Source organism: Coregonus clupeaformis, chromosome 17 (assembly GCF_020615455.1).
Source record: "Coregonus clupeaformis isolate EN_2021a chromosome 17, ASM2061545v1, whole genome shotgun sequence".
In the NCBI taxonomy this organism is placed as follows: Eukaryota; Metazoa; Chordata; class Actinopteri; order Salmoniformes; family Salmonidae; genus Coregonus; species Coregonus clupeaformis.
In genome coordinates, this window is record NC_059208.1 from 6,730,407 (window position 1) to 6,745,985 (window position 15,579).

The following is a 15,579-nucleotide window of genomic DNA, read 5'->3' on the forward strand; positions in this document are numbered from 1 at the left end:
TATTATTCAAATGACAAAAATATGACTAAGACTTAATAATATTTTAGTCAAAATGACTAAGACTAGACTAAATAAATAAATAAAACAATGCCAAAATTAACACTGTAACCGTGTACAATGAATAGTTACTCAAAATGCCATAATCGTCAGAGCCCTACCCATAACCTTGACATTGCTAGTGCCACGCTCTTACAAACTAAGCTTACACACAGCAACACACACACAGAGAGAACCGCAACATTAAAAGCAGTCATTTAGTATGATGCTCACACTATCTAAACCTCTAAACCAATCACGTCTGCTGTAAGTCGTTCAGTCCATGTGTGATGGCATCACTCCCATCGGACCCTGAGTTATGTTATGTCTTCGCCCAGTCCCAGTGGGTGTGTCGATGTGTGTGTGTGTGTGTGTGCACGCGTCCTCTCGGCTCCTCTGGAACCCCCTGTTCTAAATGGCTCTGTCTCATTGGCCCCTCCTCTCTCGTCAGCCCCTTCCTCTCTTTCTTTCAAATCAAGAATGAAGGAAATGACATCTTGTGCCTGAGCCAGGCCCAAACATTAAGGGATGATTTGTAATGTCACGTTGACATAGATTGTAGCCAATCAATGTGACATGAGGACTTTGCATGTTCTTTATGAAGAACAGTGTATTAGGTACACCCATCTAGTACCGGGTCAGACCCCCCTTTTCCTCCAGAACAGCCTGAATTCTTTGGGGAATGGATTCGAAAAGGTGTGGCATTCAAACATTCCTCCATTGGTATCAAAGGACCTAACGTGTGCCAGGAAAACATTCCCCACACCATTACACCACCGCCACCAGCCTGTACCGTTGACACCAGGCAGGATGGAGCCATGGACCCATCAGCATGAACCAACAGAACCAGGATTTGTCGGACCAGGCAATGTTTTGCCTGTCTGCCTGCTTTATATAGCAAGACACGGCCATGTGACTCACTGTCTGTAGGAGTGAACAATTTTCCTGAACGGGGTGGTGTATCTAATAAACTGGCCACAGTGTATATATCAAGGTTTGGAGCAGTGAGGGGTGGGGGGAGAAGAATCACTCCACTCTATCCATCATTCAAGGAATTATTTCAAGTACTTCTTATAATATGACAATCAGATGAAAGAGTGTCACTCTCATATGAGCTGATGGACAGATACACAAAATATATTATATCAGAGAGCGAGAGAGAGCGAGGGACGAGGGAGGTAGAGAGTCGAGGGAGGTAGAGAGACGAGGGAGGTAGAGAGACGATTGATGCTTATTACCAAGTCGTGCTGGGCGATATATCGTATTTCACTATATACCGGTATTGATGCACGGACCAGTTTGGGTTTTTACTTTAGCTTCTATAACGGTATTTCAATGTTTGGTTTGTTAAATGTAATACGCCACTCCGGTGCATGTAATGTCAGTTTTTATAGTTTACTCCGTGTGCTACTTGAGTCGTCTCTCCCTCTCCTCCTGCATGACACTTATCCATACGCTTCCCACACCAAGCCCTGCCCCCTGTCACTTAAGGAGAGCAGAATTGCTCGACCACAGAGTCACGAGCAATTGCCGTGCCGTTCACTCTGTCTACATGGTCAGATGCAACAAGATGTTGTAATCGCCACTATTTTAGTCGGTTTATCTGCAAATCAGTTCCAAATACCGATCTCAAACCTTTTAAGGAATTATTTCAAGTGTTTTTTATTGTATGACAATCAGACAGTGTCACTCTCATATGAGCCGATGGACAGACACAAAATATATAATATCAATGCAGACAGACAGGGAAAGAGAGAGGGAGAGAGGGGGAGAGGGATAGAGAGAGTGAGAGAGAAAGTATACAGGTCAGAATGCTTCTGACACACTATGCATGCCGCGAGCTGCAATTTAATCTCCTAGAAAGGTGATGGGGGGGGGAGCGAGAGAGAGGGAACGAGAGAGAGGTAGGGAGAGAGAGATGGAGAGAGAGGGAGAGAGCCGCTAGCTGTTGATGCTTATCGCCAAGCCGAATGTGCAGCTCAAGAGGTGAAGGATCCATTCAATTCCCACACAGAGCCAAGAGCCTACTTTATACATACACATTCTGGCTGTCTGGGGTCAGTAAATGGAAACAGGATTGAATGCCTCAAAACCATTTCTGATGTGTTATCACTTGACGACGAAAGGAAGGTGATATTTAGACTATTATATGTGGTCTTTCACAACAAGACGCCCTGATGTCGTCATTAAAAAAGTTGTCTTTACCTGGTTGTGACAGAGACGTTTCGATGTAATGTGTCTTCTCAAGCACAAAACCAGTGAATTACATTATTATAAACATAAAATTAAGTCTTTAAGACGTATTATGCCACATTGTTCCCTCCGGAGTGCTCTTTCAATAGTTCGCTGTGAATTCAAATTCAATGCAATTCCAAACTTCATCAGGCATGTAGCACGCTGTCTGTCGAAGTGTCAACATTTCCAACTTTAATTCGTGAATATGCAATACTTAATCAACCCAGAGCTCCGAACACCACCACCATCACAAAAATGTACTAAACAAATATAAGGCCAATAATCCTCAGCAGTAGCCATATTAATGCATTAATGAGAAAAAAACGATGTATTAGGACTTGGGAGTAGCAGATACACTATATATACAAAAGTATGTGGACACGCCTGCAAATTAGTGGATTCGGCTATTTCAGCCCCACCCATTGCTGACAGGTGTATAAAATCAAGCACACAGCCATGCAATCTCCACAGACAAACATTGGCAGTAAAATGGCCTTACTGAAGAGCTCAGTGACATTCAACGTGGCACCATCATAGGATGCCAACTTTCCAACAAGTCAGTTTTCAAATTTGTGCCCTGCTATAGCTGCCGCGGTCAACTGTAAGTGCTGTTATTGTAAAGTGGAAACGTCTAGGAGCAACAACAGCTCAGCCACGAAGTGGTAGGCCACACAAGCTCACAGAATGGACTGCTGAGTGCTAAAAATCGTCTGTCCTCGGTTGCAACACTCACTACCGAGTTCCAAACTGCCTCTGGAAGCAACATCAGCACAAGAATTGTTCGTCAGGAGCTTCATGAAATGGGTTTCCATGGCCAAGCAGCCGCACACAAGCCTAAGATCACCATGTGCAATGCCAAGCGTCGGCTGGAGTGGTGTAAAGCTCGCCGCCATTGGACTCTGGAGCAGTGGAAGCGTGTTCTCTGGAGTGATGAATCACGCTTCAACATCTGGCAGTCCGACGGACAAATCTGGAACGCTACCTGCCCCAGTGTATAGCGCAAACTGTAAAATTTGGTGGAGGAGGAATAATGGTCCGGGGTTATTTTTCATGGTTCGGGCTAGGCCCCTTAGTTCCAGTGAAGGGAAATCTTAACACTACAGCATACAATGACATTCTAGACAAGAAGGCCCTTTCCTGTTTCAGCATGACAATGCCCCCGTGCATAAAGCGAGGTCCTTACAGAAATGGTTTGTCGAGATCGGTGTGGAAGAACTTGACTGGCCTGCACAGAGCCCTGACCTCAACCCCATCGAACATCTTTGGGATGAATTGGAATTCCGACTGCAAGTCAGGCATAATTGCCCAACATCAGTGCCCGACCTCACTAATGTTCTTGTGGCTGAATGGAAGCAAGTCCCCGCAGCAATGTTCCAACATCTAGTTGAAAGCCTTCCCAGAAGAGTGAAGGCTGTTATAGAAGCAAAGGGAGGACCAACTCCATATTAATGCCCATGACTTTGGAATCAGATGTTCGACGAGCAGGTGTTCAGATACTTTTGGTCATGTAGTGTAAGATCCAGCCAGTTACAGCAGAACATAGCGTCGGTCCAGAATGTCACCAACTAAATACACAAGGGTTTCAGGGGTTTGATGTTTAAGGAAGCTCTGTTGGCCTTAAGCTCCTTCATTCAGGGGCCATAATTACTGACCCGCTAATTAAAACATTAAACAGTATCTGTTAAATAGCCTCATAAAGATCATGATAGAAAGTCAGGGGCAGAGAGAGAGAGAGAGAGAGAGAGAGGAGTGAGAGAAAGAGGAGAGAGAGAGAGAAAGGAGAGAGAGAGGGGAGAGAGAGAGAGAGAGAGGGGAGAGAGAGAGAGAGAAAGAGGAGAGAGAGAGAGAGAGAGAGAGAGAGAGAGAGACCGCAGAGTTAAACATGTCAGTTCAGTTCCTATTCTCCTCTGGTTTCTTCTCATGCATGCAGGAGCACATCACATAGGAGAACGAGTACAGAGAGAGTGAGAGAGAGACAGAGAAAGGCAAGAGGAAGGCAAAGAGAGAAATAAAGGTGAGGAGAGAGTCTGCTGTTTGCATGGTTACCTCTGTTGAATGTTCGATGAGTCTCAACACACCTCTCTGGAACACTCAGCTACTGGGTAGGGCAGTAAACAGAGACTCAACTCTGCATCCAGTACATGTTTAACCAGTGCTGTGGGGTCATGGAGCTGAGAACCCAATGCTTTCCAGAAAGGCAAACCCAAAATAGACAAATAGAAGTGTGCGCTACTGGGAATACCACTGTTTTTAAGTATTCTTTTGGGGATGTGGTGGTGTTGGTAATACATTCAACTATCTGTTGTCTCCTGCCTAAAATAGTTTAGGTTCAATTGGTTTCTTTTGACAATGTTGGTTGCAGAGCACCTAGATAATGTTGTTTGGGAGACCTTTGCGGCCCGTCTGGAATTTAAACCACTCACCATCGTTGAGGTCCTGTAGCAGGTTCTCTCCTCCAGAGAAGTCCAGCCTGACTTTGATGTTGACGGTGAGGGTTACAGACTGGCCTGGCTTCAGAGGCAGCTGAGACACCGCCTCCTCTAGGTTCCAGCTCAGGAACTCTCCAAACAACTTCTCTATAGGAAACAATACCAAAAGACAATGAATAAAGTAGTACACAGAGAAAACCTTAAGATTACGACTTTGTGGAAACAACAGGCAGATATATATATATATATGAATATATGAGAGAGAGAGAGAGAGAGAGAGATGTAATGAAGCCTTATACTCTATGAATCTCAGGACAACCTCTCTGAGGTAGTCAATACTGATTTAAAGACAAGTAATAATAGTATACTGCTACTCTTCTCAACTCACGTCTAAACTGTCCAAACTTCGTTAGAGAAACAAAGACTGTTTGTTCTTGAAAGAGTAAAAGGAAGAATCCTAGTGGACTCTCTTATTGGACCACAACAAACATGATGTTCCTTCACAAAAACATGACTTTTTTTTTTTTTTTCCTGAGATGCACAGTTGTGCACAGAAGCAAAAATGAATCAGAAAACAATGCTGAGTAGTAACTTTCAAATAAGGTTGGAACTTAGCAGAGCATGACAGTGAAATGACAGGGGATAAGACACGACATTACATGGTCTAACATTTTCAAAACCAGGATATAAGCAGGATGCCATCTCCAGTGTTTGTACCAACAGGTAACTGAAATGCAATTTGTTCTGCATATGTAAGCATCTAGCTGCTGACAGATTTATCTGGAGCTTATTGCTATGTTGGCCAGTTCAGCATCGAGACGAGAAGATTCATATTATTACTTGCATATTATTGACACGAAGAGGGCATCCAATTCCGTGTGTGTGTGTGTGTGTGTGTGTGTGTGTGTGTCTCTGTCTGTGTGTGTGTGTGTGTGTGTGTGTGTGTGTGTGTGTGTGTGTGTGTGTGTGTGTGTGTGCATGCGTATCTCCATCAGTGTAAACCTGCTCATCTGATGTTTGGAGGATGAATCTATTACACTTCTGGGTGAAAGGTTAATAGCTGGTCAGCTAACTATCATCACTCAACAATAGCAGTGTAGCGCTCCGTCCGTCCGTCCGTCCGTGCGTGCGTAAGACTAAACAGGCTGATTTATTTCGAATGTTAAACCATGCCGGCACCTGAGACTTACGGGTGAGTCAGCTGCTGCCACTTGAACCAGTCTGGATGGAACAGAACAGCAAATGAATGATACATCAACTGAATAACCCATGTGGCTTTGTCTTAAACAGGTGAGCTCTAAAGTGCACTGCAGCTCCCGCTGGGTTCAAAGCAACAGGCTGGTAATGCGCAAACCAAAGCAGTCTCGTATTTTACTCTCTCTCCCTCTTTATCTATCTTTATTTATATTGTTCAATCTCCGTCTCCCTCTTCCTAGTTCTCTCTCTCTTGCACTCTCCCTCTCTCATAGGTAAAACATTTTTTTCTTCGGTTAATTTTGCTGCAGTGATTAATGACAAAATACTGAAATTGCTAAATAATCATGGCAGGTTATGCCAGTGACCAGTAGCCTAAAAATACCTGCTTACAGTGCTCTATTTCCACTTATGTTACCGCTGGGTTTCTATCTATATTTGGGTCGTTACACGAAATGAGAGCCCTTTGATATTTTAAGTAGAAATTGTGCACCAATATTGAATTTTAAAAGCTTGTTATATTAAACAACAGTTGGACAGATCCTACAGCCTTCTTAGACTCAACAACTCTGAAGCAATTATCAGCAGACAAAAAATAACTAAAAACAGAGATCACCCAAGAATAAATATTAGATACTGTTAAAACATTCATAGAGTAAAGCACCAGGAATGGATTGCTTTCCCATATAATTCTATTCAACATTTTGGGACAAAATAGCCCCACTACAAATGACAACACACGTCACTCAATTCAGTACTTCTTAGTTCCATGTATCAAACAGTTATTTAAGTTATATTAAAACCAGGAAAATCTGTAGAGTCCCCTGCTGATTATAGACCTATACATTTAATAAATTGTGACAATAAAATAATAACAAAGCTTATAAACAATAGAATGGCAAAAGTCTTACGATAGACACTTACAAACAAATACAAGTACATGTTTCAGTTTAATACAATACGGGAAAAAAAACAAGATACAGATTTATCAATGCTGTTGATGACAGAAAGGGTTTCGACCGTCTTCAATGGCCTTTTCTACTCAAAACTTTGGAAGCTTTCAACTTTCCAGCTGAAATAATACATTTAATAAAAATGTTGTATAAATGTCCTAAAGCAAAATTATTCACAAATAATTCATTATCTGATGAAACTGCTTTAGAAAGGGGAAAAAAACAGGGATGTCCCCTCCCCCCTCCTGTTTGCACTGGCAATTGAACTGCTAGCGTAAAGAATTAGACAGGACTCAAACGTAACAGGTATCAGTATTGGTAAACATGAATATAAACTAAACTTATTTGCAGATGATATCCTGATAAACCTGACCAATATTGAAAACTCAATGCCCCCTTTGCTAAACATATTTTCAGAATACTCCATGTATATAGCCTCATTATTGTTATTTTATTGTGCAACTTTTTATTTATTTTTTACTTTCGTTTATTTAGTAAATATTTTCTTAACTCAAATGTCTTAAAACTGCATTGTTGGTTAAGGGCTTGTAAGTAAGCATTTCACGGTAAGGTCCACACCTGTTGTATTTGGCGCATTAAATTTGGTTTGAACAAGAAATACATTTATTTCCATGACAGAACTAAAAAGCAATTTTGGACTGACCAATGTATATTGTTTCAAATACATACAACTTCAAAGTTACATATCATAATTTTGTTTATTTGTTTTATCTTTTGGACATCTGAGCAACCTTAAGAGAATCTTACTTGAGTCAGAAAAGGATGTTCATATGATAGGGAAGAAAGATATACAAAAATATAAACTAATGGAACCAAGACTTAAAAAGAACTGATGTTGGCACAAGATGGAGGGAAAGTTGGAGTATAATTTATGAAATTACAGTTAACAAAAATGTATGCTTAATCCAGCATAAGATAATGTATATAATTATTTATACAAGAGAAAAAAATCACAAATTCTACAGCACAACGGCAGAGTCATGTCTTAAGTGTAAAACTAATAATGACTCAATAATCCATGCTTTCTGGGAAGGCTATAAAGTCCGGAAGTTGTGGGCAGAGCCAGAAAGTTGGCTGTCATAATGATTCAATAATCCATGCTTTCTGGGAATGCTATAAAGTCCGGAGGTTGTGGGCAGAGCTAGAAAGTTGTCTGTCAGAAGTATTACAATGTAAACTTACTTTTAATCAGTCTGTCTGCATATTTCAAGACAGGCATATGGGGCTATAGTGAGATACCCGATGGGTTGGATAATTCTCTTCATCACTCATCTTGAAAAAATGTATACTAAAAACTTGGAAATCAATCAATCTGCCATCATTAACACAATGGAAAAATCGAATGATTTATTATTGAAATATTGAAAGTGCGTGGGCTACGGAGAGAAACAAAATGGTGCAGTTTCAGGCCATGTGGCAAACAATAATGCAGGCACTAAGGATGGGGGTGTGAACATGCGGGTCTGGGCAGAGGAGATGTAGTTGTTGTTTGTGAGCCTCTGTAAGTTGTTGGTAGTATGTGTATGTTTGTATTTGGTGTAAAAAAAATAAAAAAAAATAATAATAATAATAAGTGCCCTTTAATATAGACCACATTATCTTTTTTATATGAATAAAGGTTTGCTAATTCATCATTTTGACACGTCCCTCCGTCAACCATGTCGCTTCTAGAAGATTTTAACCCACTCAATCCCGACATTTCTCCAATTTTCACCATCATTGTAAAGCCCTAGTTATTTTGTTGCTTTGACAGTCATATCTGAAGATTATTATTTATTCCATGTGGTTCATGATTCATTTACGTCAACCCTGTTACGTGAACTGAACTCTTATTTTAATATGGTGAAACTATTCCTTTTAAAATATTTTGGAACATCTAATAGTCAAATCAGGTGAGCTGGTTCTACTCTTTTTGGCAATTTTCTGCTTTGTCGTGGAAAACTGAACGGGTCGAACATAACATGTCAACCCTGTTACCCATAGATAGTCAGGCTAGAAATGTTAAAAACATTTTAAAAACATTCGGTGGAGCTTGCATTCAATTGCCACTCCCTGTTGCACACAAGCTTCCATTCCCCTTGTCACAAGGGGATTCTTGGATGATTTAAGAATAAATAGTCAACCCTGTTATGGTCAACCCTGTGTTGTATTTGGCACTTGGCATATATACCATTTTTATTTTATTTAACCTCTTGAGACGGGAAAACAAGTTTGTTATGAAGTTGATCATGTGCTCTTTATGACAGAATGTTAAAAGTAGGTGAAATATTATTATTAATTTTTTTACCAAGTTAAACTTCTCAAAAGGCACCGAATTGGTGGAACGACCCATTTATGTTACCTGGGTGTGAGGTCAGAGACCCATCAGGGGCCCATTTTGACTATTAGATGAGAATAAAAGATGCATGAATGGACTATAGGTACATTTGCTCTCTGACCCTGTCATTACACATCAGCATTATTACATTTACATTTTAGTCATTTAGCAGACGCTCTTATCCAGAGTGACTTACAGTTAGTGAGTGCATACATTTTCATACTGGTCCCCCGTGGGAATCGAACCCACAACCCTGGCGTTGCAAGCGCCATGCTCTACCAACTGAGCTACACAGGACTACTTAAGCCTTATATGTTTCATCCAGGTCTTAGATCTTCAGGTACTGAGGCCTCACATATACATGGAGGTAGAAGCCTTTCAGCAATCTGATATTCCATTAGCTTTACCTGGTCCATTGAGAGGAAGAACATGACCTGAAGGTGTGTGGGAAAGAGGGTGGATATGTTGTAATTATTATTTCTTAGTATGTTTGGTGGTGGTCATCAACATGCTACACATATCTAATGTTTTGGAGAAACAGAGACTGCGGGGCAAACACTTCCAACAGCTTAGCTGAATTCAGCACATTTTCCAGGAATTATTTAGGGCTGACTGGGCTGGCAATGTTATGGGCATTCGCCGCATTACCCCGCATATGAAAGCTATGTCTATGTATTGAGGCATGCTGAGCCAGGCGAGATAGAGAGACAGAAAGAGAAGAGAGAGAGAGAGAGAGCAGACAGAGGTAGAGAGAGCAGAGAGAGAGAGAGAGCAGAGAGAGAGAGAGAGCAGAGAGAGAGCAAAGAGAGAGAGCAGAGAGAGAGCAAAGAGAGAGAGAGCAGAGAGAGAGACAGCAGGAAAAGCACCTCTAAGCCAGACAGCTACAGCATGCTAGAGTTGGTTGAGTCTAAACACCAGGCAACCTGCTTAGAGCGGGGCTGAGGCCAGGGCCAGGGACCAGGGCCAGCCACCATACGGCTGCCTGGACACAGCTAGAGCCAGTTCAAAGCAGCTGGACACAAAGGCTACGTCCCAAATGGCACCCTATTATTTATTTTATTTAACCTTTATTTAACTAGGCAAGTCAATTAAGAACAAATTCTTATTTACAATGACGGCCTACACCGGCCAAACCCGGACGACGCTGGGCCAATTGTGCGCCGCCCTATGGGACTCCCAATCACGGCCGGTTGTGATACAGCCTGGAATTAAACCAGGGTCTGTAGTGACGCCTCAAGCACTGAGATGCAGTGCCTTAGACCCATATATAAAAGTAGTACACTACTTTTGACCACTTTTGTAGGGAATAAGCAAGCAGAGACAGATACACTTATTGGAGGAAAACAAACAGAACCTCCAAAGCTATAAATGTACCGTACCAAACTTAGTGGTTTAGTATTCTTGACAGGTGCAAAAGTTGATGTGAGAATCTCTCTGTAGCTGAAATCCCTGTGAATGACAAGGCCCTAATAGCTCAAAATGGATGTACTTTAGCAATTGGGCATGTAGGTATCATCAAATATAAATGGTGGACAATTTTACTGAGCTGAACACGGACATGGGCATGCTGGGTGTCATAGTAAAAAACTGAGTTTGTGTAGAATCTCAGGAGTAAGTGGAATTATTGTGTAATCCTAACACACATAATTCAGAAGATTTGTGATTGCCAAACATCCAAGTTTTGGGGGTGAAATAAACTACTCTGCAGGTACAAGAGTGAGAAAGGTAAGTGCACTAGACTAGATCATTAGAGCCTAGTAAGGTACATCCCATGAAATGTATAATGCACTTCACAGACTCACGTAGGAAACGTCTGATCCCCAAAAAGGTGACAAGGTAGGGGGGCCATGAAATATAGATTGTCTTAATGACACAGAGCCTGAAATATTCATAGAAGTAGAGACTACACTGCGTGAATTAATGGAGGGAGGGCGAGAGAGAGGGGGAAAGAGGGAGAGAAAGAGTGAGAGGGGAGGAAGGGAGGGAGCGAGAGGCACCAACTGTGCGGCAGAGAGAGATGGATGGAGAGAAGGAGAGATGAGTATAGAGAAGGGGAATGAAAGATGGCTAAAGAGAAAGGGATGGAGAGAGAGAAAGGGATGGCTAAAGAGAAAGGGATGGAGAGCGAGAAAGAGATGGAGAGACTGGAGGAGATAAGGGGAAAAACAAAGCTATTAATCTCCCCATGTTGACACCTAGACTGCATTATTCAACACGTAGGCTAGTCAACGAGAGTTGGAACTAGCGATGTTAGCCCTGGTATCATCATTAATACAAAAAGACACAATCACGCTATTCATCGACGGCTGGGCTGGGAGATCTCTCTGTCTGACTGAAGTACTACAGAGCTGTTTCTACACCAGAAATAATAAATACATGTAGACTGTAGACCACAGCGGAGCCGCTTCAGAAAAAAAACATGAAAAAATATCAATTTCAATAGCAAGTTTCCCAAATGGTTTCGTTTTCCTGTTGCTTCCATCTCTGACTCACACTCTCTCTATTTTCTAGATGTCTGAGACAGCTGAGATACAGACCATCATTTCTCTATCATGCTAACACAGAGCGAGCATGCAGAGTTCAGCCTAACATCAACTTGAATGAATGAGTGCTTCTAAGAGTGAAGCAATATCTAACTGTAGAGCACCAAAAACATAGAGCAGAGCTAGTGAACCCTCAACACCCTGTTGGTGAGGAACAGAAAACTGCATTGTTTTCATCCCTGATGAATCGATCGCTGATCGGCCTTTCATACCGACAGCCCTTCTTCCATCACTGTCACTCCAGCTGGTCCATGTCCTACAGACCTACACACAGCTGCCCCAGGTCTTATACAGTCGGTCCGTAAGACATGGGGCCGGAGAGAAGAACAGTCGAGTGACATTCACTTATAATTAATACACACTCCATTAAGCTATATATAACCTGCCAGTATACCACTAAAATCAGTTTAGTCGAAGCAGGCAGACTGACTACAACCCTGTTCACACTGTCTCTACTGCCCCCTGTGGACAGAAGGTGGAACTGCAACTCCTCCATAAATTCTTGGCTCAACCACTTTTCTCTCTCTCATATTAGTTGGCTGCTGAGGCATAGACAGAAGAAATTTGGTTCGCTTTTCTACAGATGCCTCTTCCCTATTGTGAAGAACTGACGCCATCTTTTATTAATGTATTTCTCATAGTGAATACTGAGAATGGAGTGAGGGAGGGAGGGAGACAGGGGAGGAAGGGAGGCACACTGGGAGCTAGGGCAAACACAGACGCCCTGTAGAGGAGCAGAGGACAGAGTTGCCAGGACAACTAGCAGTATATGATGAAGTAGGCCCACTAGAGAGTGGCCGGGTCAGGAGAGGATAACACCAGGACTGGTCTGTCCGTCTCTCTGCTCTGGTGACCCCTTTAAAGGTCCTGAACAGTTATTCTGAAAATGACTTTCTCTCATCGCCAACTACCATGAAGTTTAAAAGACAGGCTGAGTGGGCGGGGAGCTTATATTCATGAGCTCGCCTTGACTGACAGCTCTTTGAAACGCCTATGTCAAGCAACTTGTATGCAGTGAGCAGTATTGCAGTAAAATCATCTCAAGCAAATTTGGTGATACACAAAGCAACTCAAACATTGAAATTGCATCAATGATATAAAAAAACAAAATTGTACATCTCCCGTTTGGCATGTCTCTTGTGATGTGGTTCACAGCAGCACTGACGGATGTGTTGACATGACAACTATATCAGAGTTTTGAACGACCCTTCCCCCCATTTTGTTCCATGCTGGCTGAAGACCTAGCTAGCCAGTAACTAGCTAACACCAGACACAGATGAAAATGGAAACATAAGTATATTTGCCATAGATGAATAGGGTAAACTTTTTATTAAACTTGCTGACACCCTACATTCAAATTTTGGCACCAGTAGAGTAGCTATCTAGCTACATAAACCACTCCCCTCTGCAAACACATCTTCTCCGATGTCGCTTACAAGGTGGTACTTGTTAAAATTAGGTAAGAGAATATCATGTTACCATTGGTGAATTAAAATGAATCCAAGTGTTTGACATGGGGGAGGGGAGCAGTAACTTCATCGATGTAGATGCAACAGTAATTTTTTCATACTTTGGACATCGTACTTTGATATTGTTTCCTTCAAATATCATCACATTTCATGAAAAACATGATTTTGACTGTTCATGACTGTCACGACTTCCTCCGAAGCTGCCTCCTCTCCTTGTTCGAGCAGGCATCCTTCATCTACCTGTAGACAGAGGGGTTCTGCCTGGGGAAGCAGCCCTAACAAGGACAGCTAGCTAGATACACAATGTACTGTATGGTCTCACACACACACACACACTACGGCCTTAGACAGATCTTCGGAGAAAACATTGCTGACAAAACAAAATATTTTTCTATTTTTTCTCAGCGTGTCAGTCCATTGGGTAGCTTGGTCCATGAGAAGGAGAGAGAGAGCTGTCATGATTGGGATGGCAAAGAAGACTGAGTGGAGACATCAAAAATAGGAAATCCACCTCGTAGCAACACAGTCAGTCTGCCTGGTCCAAATAGGAAATACACCTGGTAGCAACACACAGTCTGCCTGGTCCAATGATTCACTAGGACAGGGAGAGGTAGCATGACCACGCCACAGTCACACAATGTCTTTTCACACTTCATCTGATGCAAGAATGCTTAATCAAAATGTAACTAGGTCTACAATCTCTACACGGCCGAGTTGGTGAATTGTTTTGAGTCAAACCCCAATCAGGTATAACAGGCCTACTTCAGCAAGTGATTCATCTTACAAAGAAAAATAACTGATACTGGCTACATGAATCAGTTTGAACAAGAATGAAAAACGACATCCCATCAACCATTGTATTCCTTATTAATCCCTCTTTCAGCATGACCTTGAGAATAATGGTCCTCTGTAGCTCAGTTGGTAGAGCATGGCTCACCCATGTATGCACACAAGACTAAGTCTCTTTGGATAAAAGCTAAATGACATATATTATTATTATTATTATTATTATTATTATTATTAAAATAAACAGAAAATTAATATGGTTTGCACCAAATGTCAGTGTCCTTTAGTTTAGATGGCAACACTCAAACCAGAACTTCAAACCCATAGAGATACTGTATGTAAATGTAGGATTTAAAATCTTTGATACATATATCTCCATCAATCTGTTTGTGCCCTAATAATACTATACAGTTGTTCCTAAAGCAATTAGGACACAATGGCTGCCAACAAGTGACAACTGAGCTCTCACTAAAAGGCTTTTGTAGTATGATCCATGGCACTGCTGTGCAATTAACAGGCCTGATTAGATCATGTAGAGCTCCATGCGGTGTTCCCCCTCTGAGGCTACACCATGGGGTTTTGGCTGAGCTGCCTGTGTGTGTGTGTCAAATAAAATAAAATAAACGTTTATTGGATTTGCAGATGTTATTGCAGGTGCAGAGAAATGCTTGTGTTTCAAGGTCCAACAGTGCAGTATTCCTTAGCAATAAAAAAAATGTATACACAAAAAATAAAGTTATATAGGATGAGCCATGACCAAAATACAGTTTATACACTGAACAAAAATATAAAGGCAACATGTAAAGTGTTGGTCCCATGATTCATGAGCTGAAATAAAATAATTTCCATACACACAAAAAGCTAATTACTCTCAAATTTTGTGCACACATTTGTTTACATCCATTTACATTTACATTTTAGTCATTTAGCAGACGCTCTCATCCAGAGCGACTTACAGTTAGTGAGTGCATACATTTTCATACTGGCCCCCCGTGGGAAACGAACCCACAACCCTGGCGTAGCAAGCGCCATGCTCTACCAACTGAGCTACAGGGGACCCTGTTAGTGAGCATTTCTCCTTTGCCAAGAAAATCCATCCAATTGACAGGTGTGGCATATCAAGAAGCTTGTGCTGGGGACAATAAAAGGCCACTCTAAAATGTGCAGTTTTGTCACACATCACAGATGTCTCAAGTTTAGGGAGCGTGCAACTGGCATGCTGACTGCAGGAATGTCCACCAGCGCTGTTGCCAGATAATTTGTTAATTTCTCTACCATTTGGCAGTACGTCCAACCGGCCTCACAACCGCAGCCCACGTGCATGGCGTCATGTTGGCGAGCGTTTTGCTGATGTCAATGTTGTGAACAGAGTGCCCCATGGTTGCGGTGGGGTTATGATATGGGCAGGCCTAAACTACGGACAACGAACACAAATGCATTTTATCGACGGCAATTTGATACAGTGACGAGATCATGAGGCCCATTGTTGTGCCATTCATCCGACGCCATCACCTCATCTTTAAGCATGATAATGCACAGCCCCATGTTGTAAGGATCTGTACACAATTCCTGGAAGCTGAAAATGTCCCAGTTCTT

At 41.9% G+C, this 15,579-nt stretch overlaps 1 protein-coding gene across 2 annotated transcripts in view; it reads right to left on the reverse strand.

The window, feature by feature from the left end:
• LOC121586524 (trafficking protein particle complex subunit 9-like) overlaps positions 1–15,579 on the reverse strand; it is a 349,081-nt gene that overhangs the window by 227,855 nt on the left and 105,647 nt on the right. For both annotated transcript variants that reach the window (XM_041903274.2, XM_041903273.2), the window contains one exon: positions 4,695–4,847. In XM_041903274.2, coding sequence (XP_041759208.1) covers positions 4,695–4,847 — 153 coding nt within the window. The remainder of the gene's footprint in view (positions 1–4,694; positions 4,848–15,579) is intronic.